The sequence below is a fragment of the Eucalyptus grandis genome, chromosome 7, assembly GCF_016545825.1.
Source record: "Eucalyptus grandis isolate ANBG69807.140 chromosome 7, ASM1654582v1, whole genome shotgun sequence".
Lineage (NCBI taxonomy): Eukaryota > Viridiplantae > Streptophyta > Magnoliopsida > Myrtales > Myrtaceae > Eucalyptus > Eucalyptus grandis.
Genome location: NC_052618.1, coordinates 39,508,188 through 39,532,190, shown reverse-complemented (window position 1 = coordinate 39,532,190; position 24,003 = coordinate 39,508,188). Strand labels below are relative to the sequence as shown.

General features: G+C 42.9%; 1 protein-coding gene and 1 long non-coding RNA gene across 2 annotated transcripts; one reads left to right on the top strand and one right to left on the bottom strand.

Annotated features, from left to right (window-relative positions):
* Nucleotides 1-244: 244 nt before the first annotated feature.
* LOC120296375 lies at nucleotides 245-2,319 on the bottom strand. Its single transcript, XR_005553320.1, has 2 exons — nucleotides 2,079-2,319; nucleotides 245-462 (listed from the first exon to the last, which is right to left on the bottom strand). It is a non-coding gene; the product is annotated as an uncharacterized LOC120296375 (long non-coding RNA).
* Nucleotides 2,320-12,255: 9,936 nt separating this feature from the next.
* On the top strand, nucleotides 12,256-20,612 carry LOC104417875 (glycine--tRNA ligase, mitochondrial 1). The gene is given in 13 exon segments (XM_018860012.2): nucleotides 12,256-12,261; nucleotides 12,373-12,650; nucleotides 13,008-13,020; nucleotides 16,252-16,682; nucleotides 16,684-16,810; nucleotides 17,009-17,361; nucleotides 17,483-17,609; nucleotides 17,860-18,057; nucleotides 18,151-18,375; nucleotides 18,893-18,952; nucleotides 19,073-19,153; nucleotides 19,252-19,669; nucleotides 20,323-20,612. Coding segments are annotated over 13 exon segments (2,592 nt in total). The 3' UTR covers nucleotides 20,598-20,612.
* Nucleotides 20,613-24,003: the final 3,391 nt, after the last annotated feature.

The following is a 24,003-nucleotide window of genomic DNA, read 5'->3' as shown; positions in this document are numbered from 1 at the left end:
GCATTCTTGTAATGCAATGACATTTCAAGAGAGAGAGAGAGAGTTTTAAGTTTGGTTTTCATCTACGAAAAGGAAGCTTGACTTCAGTGATGCTGACATTGTCACGCCCCGACCCTCAGGCACGCACACATCCCTTACTTTTGGTCGATTTTAAAATGCGATATCCCAGGACTATATATCGCCGACCCTTTCATTTATATATGCACATGCGGAAGCAGTTATAATTCCCCAGACAATAAAGCAATGGGATAGAAAAGCAGGCCATATATTTTTCTTACTGAAAATTCACAACTACATCTTTTTACATGCAAACAAGGTCTGACAAGATAGGATAGGATTTCGATCCTCATCCGAGTCGTACTCGATGTCATACTCGGGGTCCTCCTCCACATGCTCCTCTTTGGGTTCCTCAACAGAGATCTCCTCATCAGATTCATGCTCCTCAAGCTCCTCATCCAGGTCCTGAAATGGTTATTCAATAACCACTAAGACCACGTCTCAGCAAGTTCTACTTCCTAAGACCCGATTAGTAAACTAATACACCTTAGGGCTGCCTATGCACAACATGAGTTAGAGTACGTACCTTAGCCTCAGATTCCACCTGCATATTAGTACAGATCGAATAGGCACGCAAGCAATCACATCACAGATCGAAGCATCGATCTAATCGACTTAGTCGATTTCACATTAGGAAGACCACTCACGATCATCTCCCTTCAATCATTCAATTCACAACATCAAACCAAGGCAATGAATCGCATCAAATCACACTCGGATCGAATCATCGATCAATCGACCTAGTCGAATCATTTCTAGGTCATTCATCCCACATCAAGCAATTCCTTGGATTTAGTGGCTTTACGGTCCCACCCGACCCTCTCGAGAACTAGTGACTTTACGGTCCCACCCGACCCTCTCAAGAACTAGTGGCTTTGCGGTCCCACCCGACCCTCTCGAGAACTAGTGGCTTTTCGGTCCCACCCGACCCTCTCGAGAACTAGTGGCTTTCGGTCCCACCCGACCCTCTCAAGAACTAGTGGCTTTGCGGTCCCACCCGACCCTCTCGAGAACTAGTGGCTTTACGGTCCCACCCGACCTCTTGAGAACTAGTGGCTTTACGGTCCCACCCGACCCTCTCAAGAACTAGTGGCTTTGCGGTCCCACCCGACCCTCTCGAGAACTAGTGGCTTTGCGGTCCCACCCGACCCTCTCAAGAACTAGTGGCTTTGCGGTCCCACCCGACCCTCTCAAGATGCCAAACTATGTCACCGAGCCACGTGCATTCTCCAGGAAGACATACCGAGTCTCCGAGCCACGTGCATTCTCTAAGGCTATCTTTTCGCCAAGATGACATATCAAATCACCGAGCCACGTGTCTTTCCCAAGTGATATTCCAATTCACTGGGCCACGTGCATCCTCAAGGTGATTTACCAACTCACTTTCAATACTAACAACCGATATCCGACCAATTCTCAATCACAAGGCCAAAATTGCATTATTTAATAACATACTTAAAAATGCACCATTAAATCAATTCGACACGAATTAAAGCTCAAATAAATAAACGGACTGCTCCACGACAATCGGCACGAAATTCGGTCCTTTGGCCATCCCAGTTGAATTTCCGGAAAATAAATAATTAAATAATTAATTTCGAAAATTAATAAATAAATACAATAAATTCAATTTAGCACAATATGAAGCTCAATTAAATAAACGGACTACGCCATGATCATCAGCATAAAATCCCGGTCACTTTGGCCATCCCAGTTGAATTTAGGAAATAAATAATTAAATAATTAATTTCGAAAATTAATATTTAATTCCTAAAAATATCACCTAGGCCCGAATCGCTTAATTAACACCCGATAAGGGACGGAAAAATCCCAAGAAGCATCCAATAAATACTACAGGCAATTCTCTATCTAATTACACTAATCACACAACTAATATGCAAAGTAATTAACTAATAATCACTAATCAATTCTAATATAACAACCTAATTACACTTAATTAAAACTAACCAACCTTTAAGTATAATTAGCAAACTAAGAAGGCATTAGTGAGTAAAACTCACTCAAAACGACGGGCTCGACGCGAGGGTCAACTTTCCTTAAAGCGGGCCGAGCATCCGGGCTCGGGAAAACGGCCAAAACGGGCCAAAACCCTCTGCGATACCCACTTTCTGCACTCACTGATCGCTGCTGGAAGGGGTGGATCCGGGGCTGATTCGAGCTAGACAAGGCCGGTGGAGGGCGAGGGGACTTCGACGGGTCGAAGTGGCGGCGCACGGTGGCCGGAGGTGGCTGAACTGTGGCTTGTACGGCCAAAATGGAGCTGAATGAGAGGCGGAACGGGGTTGGACAGCGGCTGCGGAACAGCGAGTGGGCGAGAGGGAGACCGAGCTGAGCGGAGCAGCTGCGGAGCGCACGGCGTCGCGCGGGCGGCAGTGCGGCAGCTCCGGTCCAACAACGCCAGCTACTGCCCCAACTCCGGTGTCCTCCCGGATCCGGAACCCCGAGCGAATAATAGGGAAGACGAGAGGTGCCGACGGGCGGGCCGGAATGGGTGAGGGAGAGGCGGAGATGAACGACGGAGCGGCGGAGCAGTGATGCGCCGGCGAGGACGGCTTGTGGCATGAGGCGGTGTGGAGTAACGACGGCAAGCTGCTGTCTCTGTTTCTGCTTCGTTCGAACCAGAGGAGGGAGAGGGGGCGGAGATGTGCAGACGGCAGCACGGCGGCAGGCTCGGGTGCACGAGCAGCTCCAGTGCTTGCGGGCGTCCGACGGCGGCGGCGAGAGGCGGCAACGGGCGAAGCTGCTGCTGCTTTGCTTCCCGGCACGCTGGTCTTCGCACGCCATGGTACGAAAAAGAAGAAGAGGAGAGAGGGTGTCGACGGGAGAGAGAAGAGAAGAAGAGAAAACCAAATTTTCTTTCTTTTCTCTCACTCTCTCTCTCTCTCTAGGTCAGCCATACGTGGCCACCATGGCTGTCATCCACCCACATTTCAAGCCCAAAACTACCCCTTCTAGAAGCCTTTAAATAGGCCAAATGTGGGGGTAAGTGTGGCATACGAATTTTGCCAAGTTTTCTTTCCAATTTGAACCTTAATCCCACTTGAATCAAATCAAATTGACCCCCATTAATTTATGCAACACCTCATCATTCCAATTGGTATTTTTCCTTACCAATATAGCCCACTTGCATTCCAATTTCACAATCCACGGCTTCAACCGAACGAAAACGGCTATATTTATCCAGTCGAATTAAAACCCGAAAATCTGGATGTCACAACTCTTCCCCTCTTATAAAAATTTCGTCCTCGAAATTTAAACCTTTACCAATCCTTAAACGAAAGGTGGGGGTATTGTCGTGTCATCGAGTCTCACTACTCCATGTTAATCCTTCGGTCTCGTGGTGCTGTCCGACCATTTTGACTAAGGAGGTCATTTTGGTACACAAACTCTGCTCTTTCTGAACCAACAACTGAACTGAGCTTTTCACATAAGACAACCTGTCATCCACATCTGTTCTCTTTTTCTCAACTCCTTAATAAACCTTTGAACCTCAACGATTCAAAAATTCGACAGTTACCGAGCGCCTTTACTCTGACATTGATCTGACAACTGTAAACACCGATTTCTGAGTTGACTTTGGACTTGCGATTTTCTGATTTCTGATCTCATCCCAACCGACTGAAATCCTGTACACTTTGCTCTGCACTGATTAAAAGGAAACTATCTGACTGATCTGCTAAAACCAGGAACCTCTGGTCAAGATCTATTATAACTCTAGCACTGATCTTGGCAACCGCAATCACTGACTACTGTACTGACTTGGGCCTGAAATCTTCTTCACTTTCTTTTCACCACTGTAATTCTGTACCCTCTTCTATAACACTGCTTAAGAAAGAACCCTCTGAAAGCTTTGCCAAATTGATAATCTCTGAGCTAGATTCAAAATATAATTTATCCCCGGCACTCCATGCCGGCGAATTATCTGATGCACACACACTTCGGTATACCCACTCTGATAAGATAGAATCTTCAATTTCTGAAATCGAACTTAGATTGGCGGTTAATTTCATTCCGACACGCTTTTAGTGTGACCTAGGCTCTTGGGTAGTGTTCGAGCTTTTTAGGACAAATGACCCGTGGTCGATTTTCTTCGAGCCACAATAAACCCACTCGACACATTGACGACTCTCAATTGTCGTGAAAATCTCGATTCAAATACGGACACGGAGGGTACCAAACCGACTAGAGTAGAAAATTTTGTAAAATTACAAATACCTTATTTTACTTGAGAACTTGATCCCGGCGTAAAAAGAGAAAAACGATTTTTGAAAAGAAATAGTTCCTCGAAATACAAAACCCTTCACAATGGGCTTTGATGCGTATAATACGTATCTTCTTCTTCTTCTTCTTTTGAAAGTCGAACAAATGCAGCTCGCCGGATTGAACATGTAAATAGACTAAACTCGTTGGAAGCTCAGGCAAGTCTGTAATCTCATCACACCTCGTTAACTCAAGTGTTAAGAGGCAAGAAAGCATGTTAATTGTTCTCGGAACTCGACAGATTTTGGTAGAACATAAATCCAGGACCCTTAGAGAGGATAGATGTCCTACCTCAATGGGGATATCGCCTTCCAACTCCTTGCGACGACCAAGATAAAGCTCCTCTAGTTTCTCCAACTGTCCAATGGCTTTGGGTAAGTTCCACCGACTGGAATTTGAGCTAAGCAAACCATTAGTTGACAAATTCAGAGGGCACGGTGAATTTAATTCTCCAATGAAGTCTTGAAGTTGTTTAATCTCATCGCTTGCCAGATTAAGATGTCGCGGCTTTACTAACACTTGAATTGTACCGGGAATTTCAGCGATTCCCGAGAATTGTAGGAAGAGATCTAACAAAAACTGTAGCTTTCCGACGAACTCCGGTAGGCTTCCAATTCGAGTAATTGAAAGGTCCAGCTTCTTGAATGATGCCAAGTCACCGATAGAGGTGGGGAGGAGAAGCGCTAAGGCTTCGGTAGCACTCCAATTTCATCACGCACATGCTCACGAGCTCAAATCGATATTGAGTTCACGCAAGTGCGTTGACTCCCAACTAGCACTCCACATTTCATCACGTTGAGTATGCACATGCTTGTAATGCAATGACATTTCAAGAGAGAGAGAGAGAGAGAGAGAGAGAGAGAGAGAGAGAGAGAGAGAGAGAGTTTTAAGTTTGGTTTTCATCTACGAAAAGGAAGCTTGACTTCAGTGATGCCAACATCCCTTCAGACCGAATCTCAATCATATTTGGGCAACGGCGTACATACAGTGTCCCTAATCTATACGGTACGGATAAGCACCGAAGTTCGCAGCCGAGCAAAGATAAGTGCAGCAACTGTGAAAGTCCCCCGAGTTCAATTTCTTGCAATCCCGAGCAATTAAGCGTCAAATCTCCCAGAACATTCAAGTTAAATAGTGGCAATCCTGTGGAGCTGAAATTGTGAGGATTTAAAGAAAGTAAGGAAGGCGGTAGCTGGTTGAGTGGTTTTAGGACTAGTTGTCTCCAACGAAGATGTTCTAGCAGAGAAATGAGACCCAGCACTGGAACCGGCGCAGTGAACTCGAGAAAATACAAGGTCAACTCTTTTAGTTTGGATAGCCTTCCAGTCCAAGCTCGCGGCCGGTGGGCTGTGGGCGGCAATCCTACGGCGACGATCTATGATCGTGCCGCGGTCATGCAGCCGTCGTGCGTCGGCCATGCGGCATTCGTGCGACGGCCGTGCGCCATTCGTGCGACGGCCGTGCGCCATTCGTGCGACGGCCGTGCGCCATTCGTGCGACGGCCGTGCGGTAACGGGCGGCGGTCCGTGAGCAAGAAGAAAAACAAATAAATGAGAAAATTTATAAATTTTTACCGAACTCATTGCTATTCTCTTCCTGTTCCTAGAGTAGAAAATTTTGTAAAATTACAAAATACCTTATTTTACTCGGAGATTGATCCTGAAGCATAAAAAGAGAAAAACGATTTTTGAAAAGAAATAGTTCCTCCAGATACAAAACCCTTCGCAATGGGCTTTGATGCGTATAATACGTATCTTCTTCTTCTTCTTCTTTTGAAAGTCGATCAAATGCAGCTCGCCGGATTGAACATGTAAATAGACTAAACTCGTTGGAAGCTTAGGCAAGTCTCGTAATCTCATCACACCTCGTTAAGTCAAGTGTTAAAGGCAAGAAAGCATGTTAATTGTTCTCGGAACTCGACAGATTTTGGTAGAACATAAATCCAGGACCCTTAGAGAGGAAAGATGTCCTACCTCAATGGGGATATCGCCTTCCAACTCCTTGCAACGACCAAGATAAAGCTCCTCTAGTTTCTCCAACTATCCAATGGCTTTGGGTAAGTTCCACCGACTGAATTTGAGCTAAGCAAACCATTAGTTGACAAATTCAGAGGGCACGGTGAATTTAATTCTCCAATGAAGTCTGAAAGTTGTTTAATCTCATCGCTTGCCAGATGAAGATGTCGCGGCTTTACTAACACTTCAATTGCACCGGGAATTTCAGCGATTCCCGAGAATTGTAGGAAGAGATTTGACAAACACTGTAGCGTTCCGACGAACTCTAGTAGGCTTCCAATTCGAGTAATTAAAAGGTACAGCTTCTTTAATGATGCCAAGTCGCCAATAGAGGTGGGGAGTATGCTCACACCGTAGCACCCACGCAAAGAGAAGTGCTCAGGCTTCGCTAGCACTCCAATTTCATCACGCACATGCTCAATGAGCTCACAATCGGTGATATTCAGTTCACGCAAGTGCGTTGACTCCCCAACGAAGTTGTCTATTTCCTTCAATCTCCCACAATTATCAAAAGCCAACCTCTCTAAAGCTGAGTATGCAGACAAGTCTAGCATTCTTGTAATGCAATGACATTTCAAGAGAGAGAGAGCGAGAGAGAGAGAGTTTTAAGTTTTGTTTTCATCTACGAAAAGGAACCTTGACTTCAGTGATGCCAACATCCCTACAGACCTAATCTCAATCATATTAGGGCAACGGCGCACATATAGTGTCCCTAAGCTATACGGTATGGATAAGCACCGAAGTTCGCAGCCGAGCAAAGATAAGTGCTGCAACTGTGAAAGTCCCCCGAGTACAATTTCTTGCAATCCCAAGCAACTAAGCGTCAAATTTCCCAGAACATTCGAGTTAAATAGTGGCGATCCTGTGGAGCTGAAATTGTGAGGATTTAAAGAAAGTAAGGGAGGCAGTAGCTGCTTGAGGGGTTGCAGGACTAGTCCTCTCCAACGAAGATGTTCTAGCAGAGAAATGAGACCCAGCTCTGGAACTAGCGCAGTGAACTCGAGAAAATACAAGGTCAACCCTTTTAGTTTGGATAGCCTTCCAGTCCAAGCTCGCGGCCGGTGGGCTTTGGGCGGCAATCCTGCGGCGACGATCTACGATTGTGCCGCGGTCGTGCAGCCATCGTGTGACGGCCGTGTGGTATTCGTGCGACGGCCGTGCGTCATTTGTGCGACGGTCGTGCGGCGGTCCGTGAGCAAGAAGAAAAAACAAATAAATGAGAAATTTATAAATTTTTACCGAACTCATTGCTATTCTCTTCCTGTTCCTTGAGTAGAAAATTTTGTATAATTACAAATACCTTCTTTTACTCGGAGATTGATCCCGAAGGAGAAAAAGAGAAAAACGATTTTGAAAAGAAATAGTTCCTCGAAATACAAAACCCTTCGCAATGGGCTTTGATGCGTATAATACGTATCTTCTTCTTCTTCTTCTTTTGAAAGTCGAACAAATGCAGCTCGCCGGATTGAACATGTAAACAGACTAAACTCGTTGGAAGCTCAGGCAAGTCTGTAATCTCATCACATCTCGTTAAGTCAAGTGTTAAGAGGTAAGAAAGCATGTTAATTGTTCTCAGAACTCGACAAATTTTGGTAGAACATAAATCCAGGGCCCTTAGAGAGGAAAGATGTCCTACCTCATTGGGGATATCGCCTTCCAACTCCTTGCAACGACCAAGATAAAGCTCCTCTAGTTTCTCCAACTGTCCAATGGCTTTGGGTAAGTTCCACCGACTGGAATTTGAGCTAAGCAAACCATTAGTTGACAAATTCAGAGGGCACGGTGAATTTAATTCTCCAATGAAGTCTGGAAGTTGTTTAATCTCATCGCTTGCCAGATGAAGATGTCGCGGCTTTACTAACACTTCAATTGCACCGGGAATTTCAGAGATTTTCGAGAATTGTAGGAAGAGATTTGACGAATATTGTAGCTTTCCGACGGACTCCGGTAGGCTTCTAATTCGAGTAATTGAAAGGTCCAGCTTCTTTAATGATGCCAAGTCGCCGATAGAGGTGGGGAGTATGCTCACACCGTAGCACCCACGCAAAGAGAAGCGCTAAGGCTTCGGTAGCACTCCAATTTCATCACGCACATGCTCAATGAGCTCACAATCGGTGATATTGAGTTCACGCAAGTGGGTTGACTCCCCAACGGAGCTGTCTATTTCCTTCAACCTCCCACAATTATCGAAAGCCAACCTCTCTAAAGTTGAGTATGCAGAAAACTCTAGCATTCTTGTAATGCAATGACATTTCAAGAGAGTGAGATAGAGAGAGAGTTTTAAGTTTGGTTTTCATCTATGAAAAGGAAGCTTGACTTTAGTGATGCCAACATCCCTACGGACCTAATCTCAATCATATTAGGGCAACAACGTACATATAGTGTCCCTAAACTATACGGTATGGATAAGCACCGAAGTTCGCAGCCGAGCAAAGATAAGTGCTGCAACCGTGAAAGTCCCCGAGTTCCATTTCTTGTAATCCCGAGAAATTAAGCGTCAAATCTCCCAGAACATTCGAGTTAAATAGTGGCGATCTTGTGGAGCTGAAATTGTGAGGATTTAAAGAAAGTAAGGAAGGCGGTAGCTGCTTGAGGGGTTGCAGGACTAGTCCTCTCCAACGAAGATGTTCTAGCAGAGAAAGGAGACCCAGCTTTGGAACCGGCGCAGTGAACTCGAGAAAATACAAGGTCAATTCTTTTAGTTTGGATAGCCTTCCAGTCCAAGCTCGCGGCCGGTGGGCTTTGGGCGGTAATCCTGCGGCGACGATCTACGATCGTGCCGCGGTCGTGCAGCCGTCGTGCGACGGCCGTGCGGTATTCGTGCGTCGGCCGTGCGTCATTCGTGCGACGGCCGTGCGGCGGTCCGTGAGCAAGAAGAAAAAACAGATAAATGAGAAAATTTATAAATTTTTACCGAACTCATTGCTATTCTCTTCCTGTTCCTTGAGTAGAAAATTTTGTAGAATTACCAAATACCTTATTTTACTCGGAAATTGATCCCGAAGCAGAAAAAGAGAAAAACGATTTTTAAAAAGAAATAGTTCCTCAAGATACAAAACCCTTCGCAATGGGCTTTGATGCGTATAATACGTATCTTCTTCTTCTTCTTCTTTTGAAAGTCGAACAAATGCAGCTCGCCAGATTGAACATGTAAACAGACTAAACTTGTTGGAAGCTCGGGCAAGTCTCAATCTCATCACACCTCGTTAAGTGAAGTGTTAAGAGGCAAGAAAGCATGTTAATTGTTCTCGGAACTCGACAATTTTGGTAGAACATAAATTCCAGGACCCTTAGAGAGGAAAGATGTCCTACCTCATCGGGGATATCTCCTTCCAACTCCTTGCGACGACCAAGATAAAGCTCCTCTAGTTTCTCCAACTGTCCAATGGCTTTGGGTAAGTTCCACCGACTGGAATTTGAGCTAAGCAAACCATTAGTTGACAAATTCAGGGGGGAACGGTGAATTTAATTCTCCAATGAAGTTTGGAAGTTGTTTAATCTCATCGCTTGCCAGATGAAGATGTCGCGGCTTTACTAACACTTCAATTGCACCAGGAATTTCAGCGATTCCCGAGAATTGTAGGAAGAGATCTGACAAACACTGTAGCTTTCCGACAGACTCCGGTAGGCTTCCAATTCGAGTAATTGAAAGGTCCAGCTTCTTGAATGATGCCAAGTCGCCGATAGAGGTGGGGAGTATGCTCACACCATAGCACCCACGCAAAGAGAAGCGCTCAGGCTTCACTAGCACTCCAATTTCATCACGCACATGCTCAATGAGCTCACAATCGGTGATATTCAGTTCACGCAAGTGCGTTGACTCCCCAACGGAGCTGTCTATTTCCTTCAACCTCCCACAATTATCAAAAGCCAACCTCTCTAAAGTTGAGTATGCAGACAAGTCTAGCATTCTTGTAATGCAATGACATTTCAAGAGAGTGAGATAGAGAGAGAGTTTTAAGTTTGGTTTTCATCTACGAAAAGGAAGCTTGACTTTAGTGATGCCAACATCCCTACAGACCGAATCTCAATCATATTAGGGCAACAACGTACATACAGTGTCCCTAAGCTATACGGTATGGATAAGCACCGAAGTTCGCAGCTGAGCAAGGATAAGTGCGGCAACTGTGAAAGTCCCCCGAGTTCAATTTCTTGTAATCCCGAGAAATTAAGCGTCAAATCTCCCAGAACATTCGAGTTAAATAGTGGCGATCCTGTGGAGCTGAAATTGTGAGGATTTAAAGAAAGTAAGGAAGGCGGTAGCTGCTTGAGGGGTTGCTTGTTGCTGATTTCGAACCAGAGAACCAATAAGAACCAGCCAAGACTAGCCAGCTCTCCTCGCCGCCTGTCCGAGCCAACCGCTGAACCACCAACCCCTCTTGCTGCCACGTTCGAGTTCCCTCGCGCTCGAGCCCACATGCCTTCCCACCACGTCTTGCGTCTACTCGCCATCTGCCTAGCCACTTGTTGCCATCCGCCTGGTTGCCACCATCGTCATTTAGCTCGCCAGCAGCTCTATCCAACCACCTTGCTGCCTCAACCCGCCGTTCCAACCGTCTGGTCGAGTTAAGCCGCGACCAAGCCCCTTGGACAAAATTGAAGTTCCAGCTTAGAGTTGAGGGCTGTTTTCAAGCCCTTTCTGGACCTCCCTTGGTGTCGCCATAGGCCCAAGTCTTGCTCGCCTCCGCGTCGCGTCGCTGTGAACTCATCGGCTCGTTAAACCGATGAGTTTATTTTCTAAACCTTAATTAGGAGGTTAATTGTGCTTATGGTGGTTTAATTAGCCTAATGAAGGATTAGTTAGCTTAAGTGAGGTTAGAATAAATTAATTAGTTTAGTTATTTAATTAGATTAAGTTGTTAATTAGGTTGTTAGTGATTTTTGTTAGTAGCTTAGTAGGTTAGATTAGGCTAATTAATTTCAATTAGGTGATTATATTAGCTTAGGTCGATTAATTAGTGATTTATTTAATTATTTATTATTTTTATTTATTATTTTTCGGAAATTATACCGGGATAGCCGATCGTTAGAATTTCGTGTTGATTGTCGTGGTGTAGTTGATTTATACAATTGAGTGTTAATTTATGTAATTTGATGCTGATTGGTGATTTTTGGTTATTATTCCCAAATTATGGATTTTTGGTATTTAATTAAAAAAATACCGAGTGTCGGTTTTTGACATTAAAATATTTTTAAGTACTCTATCAAATCATGAGACTTTTAAAAGAGAGGATATCACTTTTTATGATTCAATCTGATCGTGTGACCACGCACATTTATTTTATCAGGTGTTTTTAATATGAAAAAAATATGCCAAGTACATTATTTTAATTGAGACATTTGAGTGCAAAGCACGATATCCTTGGTTGGGATTAGATGTGCATGTGATCGATATGAGAACCTGTCACGAGCTTTTATGTCGAACAATGCTCCTTCGGGAATGCCCCACGTCAACGGATGCCAGTCATAGTAGAGGTGGACTGATGCTCCTTAGGGAATGCCAGCTAGATGTAGACGTTGCCGTGCTCAATGGGGCGAAACGACGCTTGTCTATGCCGAATGATTGGTGACTATTGAGTCGGTCTTGACCATTGCGTCGTAATCAATTGGAACGCTTGAATGAGTGAAATAGACACGTCTGATTATGGGACAAAATTATGTAGTATGGAATGTGACGTGTCATAATGATTTGGCATTATAATCGGGACCCCTGTGATTGTTTGAGATATAAGTTGAGACGTTCAAATTCTTGAGTGCATTAACTATATGCATATGTCATATGAGTTGTACTGACATGTAGGGAGGTGATGAGGCAAGGTAAGTTTTATGTGATGAGCGTTTAGGCTACCTTAGGCGTACATTGTCTCACCCCATCTTGGTTTGAACTTTTACAAGTCCTTAGATGGAGGTGCGCCCAATTTGTTTTGGGTGGTCGCGAGAGGCTAAGACTCAATGTACTATATTCCTTATCCACGGGAACCCCAACTGGACCAGCAAGCGTATCGTTACCACCATCTAGGTCGATGAGGGCCTACTTCAGTTGATACCTCATCGATTCAAAGTGTGGATCCGTCACGGTCCCAACGATATTCGGGAGGGACCCTTGGATGGCTTTGACGGACCTGCCGTCGATGATGAGTATGTGGAGCATCCCGATCCTGTCGTGGATGCCAATGTTATAGCTAACATCGAGGCGAACCAGTTAACCGAGGATGAGCAAGAGCCCAAAGTTGAGGAGGTAGCTGACCAGCTAGACATCGACATTCGTAATGGTGTCGTAGTGGACCTGGATCTCAAGTAGGAGGGTCTAGGGTAGGGTTAGTTTGGTAGTCATTTTTGGATCCTGACCTTCTGTATATAACTTTGTAGAGCTGACCTGATTTGTTTATAAAATTGTGTTTTGTGTATATATCTTGCTTTTCTATCCCATATTTAAGTGATGTCTAGAGATTGTTTTATTTCGCTTCCGCATATGCATAATCGATTGAGTCGGTGACGTGTCTTGGGAACGTCGCAATTTAGTCAACCACTGAGAGGTGTATGTGCGCTCGAAGTTCGGAGCGTGACAAAAATTACATGAACTTTTCTTCCTGACCATATATCTATCTAGTCATTATTCTTTCCTTGTGACTGTGCTCTTCTATCTTGTTGAAGGCAGTACAACACGGTACAGTACTATCACGAGTGTCGATAAGTGGCAGTACATGGAAGTCAGACTATGCATTGGTACCTTTTTTGCTTTTTACTATGACATAGTTGCATGGAGTTCTAGTTTTGTTTCATACCAACATGTTGGTCAAGCAGGCAACTTTTTCTATAAGAAAGGGTTTTAAAAATAGCAATGATGAATATAAATAGTCAAATGATATATACACTCGCTCCACTCGTCATTTTATCTTGTGGAGTTGACTGACACTTTTGTAGTTGGATGCATGACCATTTGCGGTAGCCATGATGGTAAGTGAAGATTCTTATTATTTTATTTAACCTGTTTAATTTAAGTATGAGGGACTCTTGCACCTTAAAGCTGATCATAGATTGGAAGTGTGGAATCCATGTACTTGGAGCCTCTATACAGTTGTTACCGTGCTAAAGGTTTTGCACCCACTTGAGCCCATAACTTCAATAGGTGGCTTATTTGATAAAAGCATTTTCTTATATAAATAGAAATGGTAGCTCACTTTGTATCCTTGAAATTTTTTTTTCTCTGAAAACTCTTCTGGTTTCCCTTTTTGACTTGGCTATTGGCACCCTTGTACAATTACAACTGAATTCTATAGCATCAGCTATTCTGAGTCTTCTTTCTATTATGTGCATATATATTATTTTTTTGCAGTCATATAGTATCAGCGCATTCATCTCCATTCAGGTATCAGTGGGTGCCTTCATATACCCACAAATCCAATCCTTCACATTGTGAATTCACTTGAGTTCAATATAGAAGGTGAGTCAATGAAAAGAATTTCATCTGTGTAATTGGATGCTTTCAAACATAAGCCAATGTATGCTGGTTATTCACTTCCTGATTTCATGGAATTGTTGATTGTCCCATAAAAAATATCAGCAATTATCTGCTTTTATTTTATTTCATTTTGAAAGTTATTGATAACTTAGACTTGTGTTCATTTTGTCCCCAGCATTATCGAGGCAGCTCTGTCGCTCTAAAAAGAACTTGTCATCTTTCTCGAGACATTCAATTTTCGATTGCCATAAAAAATGATCTTTTTGAATTTTTATCTCGTGGGAATGTTTTTCTACCCATCCCCTACTCCTTTGGCCACTAATCCTTTGGCTGTGTCTCTGAAAATATACATTTATGCATGCCATGATGTCTGTATAATTTGTCTGAGTTACGGTACAAGACCTATATCCCTTCATCATTTCCTCTTCTGCATATTGAATAGAATGTGGGAAGCTATTTCACTAAATGATGCCGAATTACCTTTTGCATGGGAGGATTCAAAGTGCAAGTTCCTGGGCAAAGGACGAGTGCAAATGAAAGTGCCATAGCCATAGATTTGCTCTCTGGAAAATCCAATGCAGTTGGAGAGGGCACTACTCGAGGAATTTGGTATTACGGTATTACAGTTATCCCACTATCTTGAGCCTACCCCTTGCCTTTTGGTTCCCATTACATGTTACCTTTGAGCAGTTATTATCATATCTTCAAAGCAAACTGGGTTATGGTACTAGGAAGTGACATGGTTTCTGCGGATGCTCCCAGAGAGGCACTAAGCAATGTTTCTTTCCCTGTTAAGAGGATATGAGCTCTGTGTAAAATTCAGGTTTGTGTTATGCTCTTCTGCGAGCTTGCTTATTTGACTGAAACCGATTCTTTTCTATAATCTCCTTTTGGAGAACATGGGTAACTCTTGTGGTTCTGTGGGGCAAAAAGAACAATACTAGTGCGAAACTGGTGTTTAACCCAGGAAGATTCTGAGCAAAGATTAGACCTTTTTATTGCTCATCTATTCGTTAATCCTTTTGTCTGTTCCATCTGATACCCTCAATCTATGTAGATGGTCCGTTTTTTTATTTTTATTTTTTATTTTTTACTTTTTTTATGATGAGTAGGTGGACTAGATTTACTTCAGGAATTTAACTATCATGCTCAAGAAAATACTGTACAACTTTTGCTTTCATAGTATTCATGGGATGGGGAATACCTAGCATAAATGCGCTGTTTCAGAAGGATGGAGGACGCAGACAGACTTCGAGCAATTACAAGTCCAAAGCAAAATCATTTTTTTTGGACACACCTAAAGCATGATGGTAAACCTTTGAACCTGGATAACCATTGGATTGATGTATTTCAAGCTGAAGGAGTTGAAGGGATCCTAGGACACACCTTATTTAACGGAGCATTGTAAGTTTTGGAGATTACTTTTCCATCAGCTTATCTTTTGGTTTTCTCTTGAGGACCATAATAGGACAACAAATTTTTTGATTGCCTATTTATCTTCGGTAATATAACTTGGTTTTTAAAGTCCTCATTAACTACTTTTGTTTCTGAATGTTGATATGTTGTATTTTGTGAAGACACGGTTCTCATGATATTCTTCTGTAAAGCTACTCTGCGTATGCAACAGCTTTTATATTTGTTGGACAAAATTGGAGAATGAAATCCGCGCCAAGGTCTAGATTGGCTTGAATCCTAAAGTGACACAGAGGAAGTTATGTTTGGAAATTATTCCAAAAGATAGTGTTTATTTTGAATAGCATATTACAATATCTTAGGTGCCTATTTATAGAGAGATCGCAATCTAGAAAATAACCAAATAACTGAAATCGAATAACAAAACTAAGGAAAGATATTGATAAAATGAAAAGTTATCAAAACACAATTAGAAAATTTGCAAAAAAACGTCTGAAATACGTGACATCTCGAAAATTAAGGAAAATGCGTGAATCAAATATTGTAATTCATTCGTAATCTAAAAAATCACACAATCCTTTTTGATTTGTGGGACCATCCGCTCTTATGATATTCCAATGTTTCCATAAAGGCATTTGTATATAGGTAATAGCTTTATCGTTTCTTGAATTCACAAAAGATTGCCCTTTGCTAAATTGACTTCGATATCTATTGTGAATTATCTTGTAAGGTTTTTCTATTGTCTTCTTTGCAATCAAATCGACCATCCTACATTCGTAAGAACAAGGACTCGAAATAGATCAAGGCTAGCTTACTTGCTTTATCCGTTGTTGTTTATGATTTATCCCTTGATTATTTATTTATTTATTTATTTTTATTGAGTAATTCTATTTCCATAATAATTTGCATGTTCTTTCCTATCATATCTTAATATTTTTAAATTGAAGAAAAGTCACGAAAACCCTAAACTTCGCCGACAGTGAAATATTAACCATTGACTTCTCCGTCTTGGGTACTCGCCAGGCTCGCCTCGTCAAACTTCCCTTGGCGCTCTTTTTCTCCATGTCGCGCCTTTTCTCTCTCCCTCCTTCCCCGGCCTCTCCCGCGTTGGACCGCTCCGAGGACGCGCTCCAGAAGGCCCTCGACCACAAGCAGGCCAGTGGGGCGCCGAAGCCGGAGATCGGCGCCGTCAACGCGGTTCCGAACGACCTCGAGATCGATGAGGCCAGCATCGAGAGGCAGGTCCAAGACGGCGTGTCCGGCGCCGGCGACGTCCCCCTCACGAGGGAGGCGGAACGTCTGCGGGACGCGCTCCTGAAGGCCCTCGCCCACAAGCAGGCCAGCAGGGCGCCGAAGCCGGAGATCGGCGCCGCCAACGCGGTTCTGAACGACCTCGAGATCGATGAGGCCAGCATCGAGAGGCAGGTCCAAGACGGCGTGTCCGGCGCCGGCGACGTCCCCCACGAGGGAGGCGGAACGTGTGCGGGTCATCAACACGCCGGGGAGCCGCCGGTTCTACCTTCCCTCGTCCGACTTTGACCACTTCGGAGTCAATTCCAACGTCTTCACCTTCTGGCGTGAGGTTTGTCGTGGATTTGAGTTGAATTGTCGCGATCGTAGTTGAAAGAGGGTTCTGCTGCGAAGATTAGATGATGATCTTTAAATATTGCTTGACTATTATCTGGACGAAGAAAATCTATTTGCTTCACTATCAAGTTTCTCTGGGTCTGACAAAAAGAAAGAACAGAAGCATGTTAATCTTTTTTATTTTTATTATTAGCATTTTCGTCTCGAGGAGGACATGTTCCCTCAAGTCTGTTTCCTCACGGAGTATCCCCTTAAAGCGTGGGACGTCGTGGAGAGTTTTGGCGACCTTCTGGTGAAGGATGTGAAAACTGGGGCTTGCTATCGAGCTGACGATGTGCTTGAAGATTTTTGTACTGAGGAGCTCCAAAAGGATTTGGGCATTAAGAAGGCTGCCGAACTCAAGCATGTACTTGCAACTTTGAGATCGGGTGATCTCAGTGTTCATGAAGTGGATGCCGAGATAAAAGAATATGGTGTCACGGCTCCACACACCAAAAATCCTCTCTCTGAGCCCTATACGTCCATTGGTACTTTGCTTATCCCTGAGTAAGTACCACCAATAGATGTGGCGCTGTCATGCCAATAGTGCATGTTTTGTGAATTACTATTATTATTATTTTTTATTTTTTTATGTCTTAGGTTAATTTTTTTCTTCAATCTACTGCAGGCGCAAGTCACCTAAAACTGCACTAGGCATTCTTCGTACTGTCAAATGTTTCAAAGCCCTCCTTCGATGTAACAACTTTAAACTCCCCTTTTCTGTTGAGCAGCTTGGGAAGGGTGTGTGTCATGAGGTTGTGCATCGTTCTCCCTGATCATTCTAAATTATGCATGTTCGCATGCTTGGGTTGTATCCATGATCTCTGCTTTGATACTATTTCATAGCATAACCTGTCTTAAGACTGCTTTACATGTAAGATTTGATTTGTCATGGTATTCAAAATGGGCTTAAGACGTGGTCTCCATAGTAGACGTATTGTCATCATCTTCATCATGTCCTTATATTTAATCCACCATTGATTCTAAAGCTTTTCACACGTGCAGGTTCCTCACCATGGCCTAGGTTTTTATAGATTTCGTAAGTTCATTCTTGCTGAGATCGAGCATTTTGTCGATCCCGAAGATAAATCCCATCCAAAGTTTTCTCGAGTTGCAGATCTGGAATTGTTTATGCTCTCCAGGGAACAACAAATTTCTGGCCAAGCAGCTATTAAAACTCGGCTTGGCGAAGCAGTTTCAAAGGTTTGCTTGAATCATCTTTTGGACTCGATTTTTCTTCCCTAACTTGTTCACTTTCACTTTGAGTCTCACAAATTTCAATATGTTTATTTACAGGGAACTGTTAACAATGAGACTCTCGGCTACTTCATTGGGAGAGTATATCTTTTTTTAACTCACCTCGGGATAGACAAGGATCGCTTGCGGTTTAGGCAGCGTCTTGCAAACGAAATGGCTCTCTGTGGAGCAGATTGTTGGGATGCTGAAATTGAGTGTTCCTATGGTTGGATTGAGTGTGTTCTTACTTCAGATGGGTCAACATATGAGTTCCAATCATTTACGGTGGTAAGAGTTATGTTGCCTTCTTTTTAAAAAAAAAAAAATTTCCCAAGAAGGGGCCCGTTCCGGAATACTGAAAGAAACAGCTGCATCTTGTGTGATCTCAATAATCGAAATGATTTATCATGAGGTCCTCTCGAGTCTTTTTGAAATCCTTCTAGAACTCTTCATCCTGTTTCTAATTTATAGGTAGCAGAAGCGAGGTTATGGAATGCGAGTCATAATTATTTTTTATTTTATCCAAATAACTTCTTTTGATCTCTGTATAGCAAGGTGTGGTTTTGTTACATTGCACAGGTTCTCTTTTTAACCTGTCCTGTATGGCAACGATTTGATGGATGACACGTGTTATCCGTTGTCGCACAATCATATTCTTTTGTCTAATATACCGTTTGAAGCAAAACATTATCCGGCACATTTTGAGGGGGTTGAAAACTGGATGAGAGAAAGTTTAGAGATGTACATGTTCTGTTAATTAAAGAGGCATCTAGTCGGAGTGATGATTGTTATCGTTTGACAGAAGAAATGTGGAGCGGCTTTTGTTGCCAGTAAAAAAGTTGCTGAACCTAGAGAAGTGGAGGTAATTCTTCAGACTAGTTAACTTTGCTAGCTATTCTTGGAGTACATGGGGCAGGTTTCTGCCCTTCATTTGTGAATCCTTTTTCTTATCGTGACTCAACTAATCGAAGTATCGATGCAGAAACTGGTAATTGTTCCAAACAAGAAGGAACTAGGTCTTGCCTTTAGGGGAAACCAAAAGATGGTGGTTGAAGTTTTGGAGGTATACACTGGAGGTTCCTTGGTTTTTGCTCTTTTGCTGAGTATATTAGGAATCTCTTCATTTACTTTATATGCTTGCATTTGTCATGTTAACACCAGGCAATGGGTGAAGAGGAAGCTTTGCGGTTGAAGGCTGCTTTAGAAGCCAAAGGAGAGGCAGAATTTCTGGTATGCACGATGGGGAAGAGTGTAATAATCAAGGATAACATGGTCAATATTTCGAAGCAGAAGATGAAGGAAGATCGGAGGGTTTTTACGCCGTCTGTTATTGGATCGTCTTTTGGCATGGGACGCATAATATACTGCCTATTTGAGCATTCTTTCTATACAAGGCCCAGCAAAGCAGGAGATGAACAACTAAATGTGTTGCGCTTCCCTCCATTTGTAGCACCTATCAAATGTACCATTTTGCCATTGATACAGAAGCCAGAGTATGAGTCAGTTGCTCAACTGATTAGCAAATCACTGACTGGCATATACCGGACTGATGCTCGTGTTCCGCATAAGATTGACATAGGTACTTATCCAGTATAGAATTTAGGTTCTTAATTTTTTTGTGTAAAATGAGTTTCTATTGTGCATATTTGCATGAAGCTCATATCTTGGTCACTCTGTTTTCTTTGCTCACCATAGAAGGGGATTTTATCGAGGGGGGCAAATGCGAATGCCTGCATCCTTGAAGCTCTTTTCATTTATTCTCATGCTCAGCTGCAAAGTTTGACAGACAACTTTATCCTCTTTGCTTATTCTTTCTTAAATAGAGCTATGATTTCTGAAGCTTTTCCTTTCCATATGTGGTTACATGAATACTATGGGTCGATCGCTCTATTTTGTCCTATTCACAATGTTAGGGGATTTTCTAGAGGAGTTTGAATGCTTGTTTTTTTTAAGATTGTGTTATTTATTTATTTATTTATTCCTAGATCGGCTCCATTTGTTGGCATCTTCTCTTTCCACGTTCCCTTTTTATTGTTAAAATATGAGCTATGGTTTGTGGAAACTGCTAATGCTGGAGTCAGCTTTGCAGATCTGAATGTTACACGAATGACTTAGATAAGAACTTGTTTTGTCATTGAGCTGCATATTTGGATCGAGATTTACTGTCCTTGGTGCAAGCACAAAAGTTACATTGGATGATCTTCCGCTGTTTTGACCTGGCTATGTTTACAGGCATCCCCACATGGAAAAGAGATACGAGATTCGTTACAGGCAACACCATAGGGAAGAGACATGCGGTTTGCGATGAGTATGGTGTGCCTTTCACGATCACTGTCGATTCTCAAGTTGATGTGACCATACGAGAGAGGGACAGCAGGGATCAGGTTCGAGTAGGAGTGGGGGAAGTGGTCTCAATTGTGAAGGAATTGATTGATGGGCGCAGGACCTGGTCCGATGTACGGATGATGTACGGTGGAGTTTCCGCATCTGCCGAAGAAAATGAATAGTTGGGTTACGGATATCATTGCTTACTTTACTGTCGGTTTATTATATTTTGGGGTATACAAGGTAGGAAACAAACGGCGTACTTTTTATTATTTTTCTGTTGATATTTTTGACGGTGTCGTAGATAAAACAAACAGGAAGTTGCGGATGTACGTTGGGCTCTTCCCTTGATTTCGTATCTCACACTCTTCATGGAAATTCCGCCTCTTGAGAAGGTGAAAATATTTATCTATGAGCTTCTCCGCTTCAAGTTACCTGTCATCAAGATCTGCCAAATCACAACCCTAGGTACTCCGATGTGCGTATCGCTACAACCATCATGGCTGTTGCTCCGCCAAACGCTATCCGTCGGTTGCCAATTCTCAGCCTCTCGCCCCCTCCTCTCCCTCTCTCTCAGATATCAAGCTGCACGTAACATTTAACTCATGCGGATGCCAGAGAGACAGAGGCGGCCTATCTATTTGTGCTCGTGGTAACATTGATGGAGGTAAAGGGCAGCATCGCCTAATGTCACGGCGACATTGGAAACCTTTTATGATCTTGTGTTCCTGATTTCACGGAAAACAAGTGTCATGAGGAAGGGTTGCATCATAACTTCTGCCAAATTGACATGAAAATCAAATCAAGAGTACAAGAAAAAAAGTTTCGATAAGAATATAAGTTATTGACCATGCCAATATAGACCGGACCATAGTTATTGCCAGCTAGGTCTTTTGTTGGATTGCTAGCTAGGTCCTTTCTTGGAGAGGGCGGCCCACTTTAAAGATAAGGTCCACGGGTCTCCGGGAGGAGAGTTGGTGCTCGTTGATGGTATGATGGTCTTGCTTTTTTTTTTTTTTTTCTTTTTAAGTAAAAATTTCTTTTCACATTCAATTTCACATAGGACATAAGCTACACTTGTCATAGTGTCAATTCATGAATAATGTATTGTCAGCCAATTATAAGAATTTGCTGACGCAACACATTTGATGGAAAAAACTATGCAATTGCAAAAATCAAATAAGGTAGTAGACTCGATGTATAAATCAAAGTGAGCTTGATGGCAAAACTCGAACCTCCTCGAACAAAACCGTTTACAGGCTCCGCTCCGTCGTCATCAAGACCGGCCACCAAGACGCCGCCGCCTCCTGCTAGCATGTGCTGCCTCGGTCCCGGAGATCTTGCCCCACCCCCGCTCTCTTTTCGCCGGTGTCTCCGCTCCCGACGCCGTCGCTCACGACACCGTCATCAGATTTCGCGCCCGCTCCTCCCCTCCTCATTCTCTCCCCCTCTTCGCTCAAATGCTCTGCCGCGGCGTGTCGCCCAATAAATTCGCCTTCCCTTTCGTCCTCAGAGCTTGCTTTTGCCTCCGAGAGATGGGCCACGGCCTTCGCGCCCTGATCGTGAAGCTCGGGCTCGACTCCGACTCTATGTCGACGTCTATGTTGGTGCGGTGGAGTCCAGAACGCGTCTGATTAGTGTATTCTTTTTTTTTTTTTTTAAACAATGTTGGTGCGGTGGAGTCGGCGCACAAATCGAAACACTTTTTTTTTTTTTTTTTTTCTCTTATTTTTGTTCTTCTTTCTTTTGTTTGACGAAATGCCTGAGCGATGACCTGGTGTCTTGGTCGTCCTGAATTGGGCGTTACGCGAATGATGGATTTGGGTAAAAAGAAGAAAAAAAAATGAAAAAGAAAAAAAGGAAAAATAAGAAAAAAATAGAAAAAGAAAAAGGAAAAATAAAAAGAAATAAAAAAATTATCCAAATTTACCAAACATGTTTCTGTTTATTTTTTATTCCCGAACAAGTTTACCAAACGCATATTTTTTAAAATTCAAAAATTGTTCCCCGAAGCAATGCCTTGGCTTGTTTTCGGGGAATGCAACCCTTAATTGATTCAACTCATCTAACAATTATTTCTAAGCACGCATAATCATCTGTATAGTGAATCCTAGCCTTGATCACCTTAGGTGATCTCGCTTCATCGAATTCAGGTGTGAGAGAACTATACATTGATTATGACAAACTTCAAGCTTGATTGAGCTAATTGGCCACCATGAGCTACTTGAGATGGCTTAGAATAGCTTGGCAACAATCCAAATCAAATCACAATGTCTAAAGTAAAGATAGTATTCGAATAAAACTTATAATAAATCAACAAATGGGGATCAAAAGAAGTTGAGAGTGGTCAATGATGATTCGGCTAGAATTGGATGAGCTTCGGCCAAGGACAGCTCAAAGATAGGTCAACAAGTGACATCGCAAGCTCCGGAACGCCAAGGAACCACCACCGACCATTGAATGAGGATCGGAAGCTGGCGGCTTGCTCTATCCTCCTGAGCACGGGATGAAGCCGAAGAAAACTAGGCTGCCAATCCAAGGCTTTATTTCAAAGATCATCACTGGTGGAGGATGCAACCAGCGAAAGGGGACACCAGAGATTGCCGGGAGTGGGGTGGCGAGGGGCGACGATCAACCGGTGGGCAGCCAAGTAGGCTTTGGCCCTTTTGTCGCTAAGTGCTTTTGTGTGTGTGTGTGTGAGAGAGAGAGAGAGCCCTATCAAATTTTGGAGGGAAAAGTTTATATACCTGGGCCAAGTTTGAATCCTAGTCATGGAATTGACCAATGGCTAGGATTTGATCTCCCAAGATGAGATCAAAGAAGCTTAGAAGCTAAGGAATATCCTGATTGGCTAGGATTTATGTCACATGGATTGCTAAGTTGTCACATCCAAAAGTCAAGATGAAGTCTTTAATGAAACGATTGGAAAATGACAATTGGCCACCGGCTGGTCAACACTGATCAAAACCGGGTTGACCCGAGTTGAACTAGTTCAACCCTAGTCCTAATTTTTGTTCTAATTTTCTGAATTTGACCAATAAAATGAAAGTAAAATTTTCTTATGTGAATTGGATCAAATTGAATGCAATTGGATTACCTCAGGACAAATAATTGTGCACAAAACGCCTTGATCGTGTTAATTTCCATTAAAATGATGCCACAAGCTAAGCTAACATTTGTAACTAAAATTCATTTGGCAAAATTAAAGCTTAATTACTTCAATTGGATGCTAGTCTAGAATGGACCAAGTTAAATCATGGCTGTCATCAGCCTATGCCGTAAGGTGTTGGGTTAAGTCCCGCAACGCAGCTTGATTGGAAAATGTTAACTTGATTTGCCATCTTTGGGTGTGCCAGATTCATCAAATTGGAAAGTTCCCACGTCAATTTGCCAAAATTGACGCTGGATTTGGATTAATATTAAGAAAATGAATTAATCAAGGGTGAAACCACTTAAATCATGAATAATTGATCGGGACCCCTTCGGCATGCTAAATCACAAAATCGGTCGAAGGAGTGCATGTGAAATGACCTCTAAATCAAATGTTATAAAGGAAATCATGCAAAAATATGAAAGTAATTTTATTTT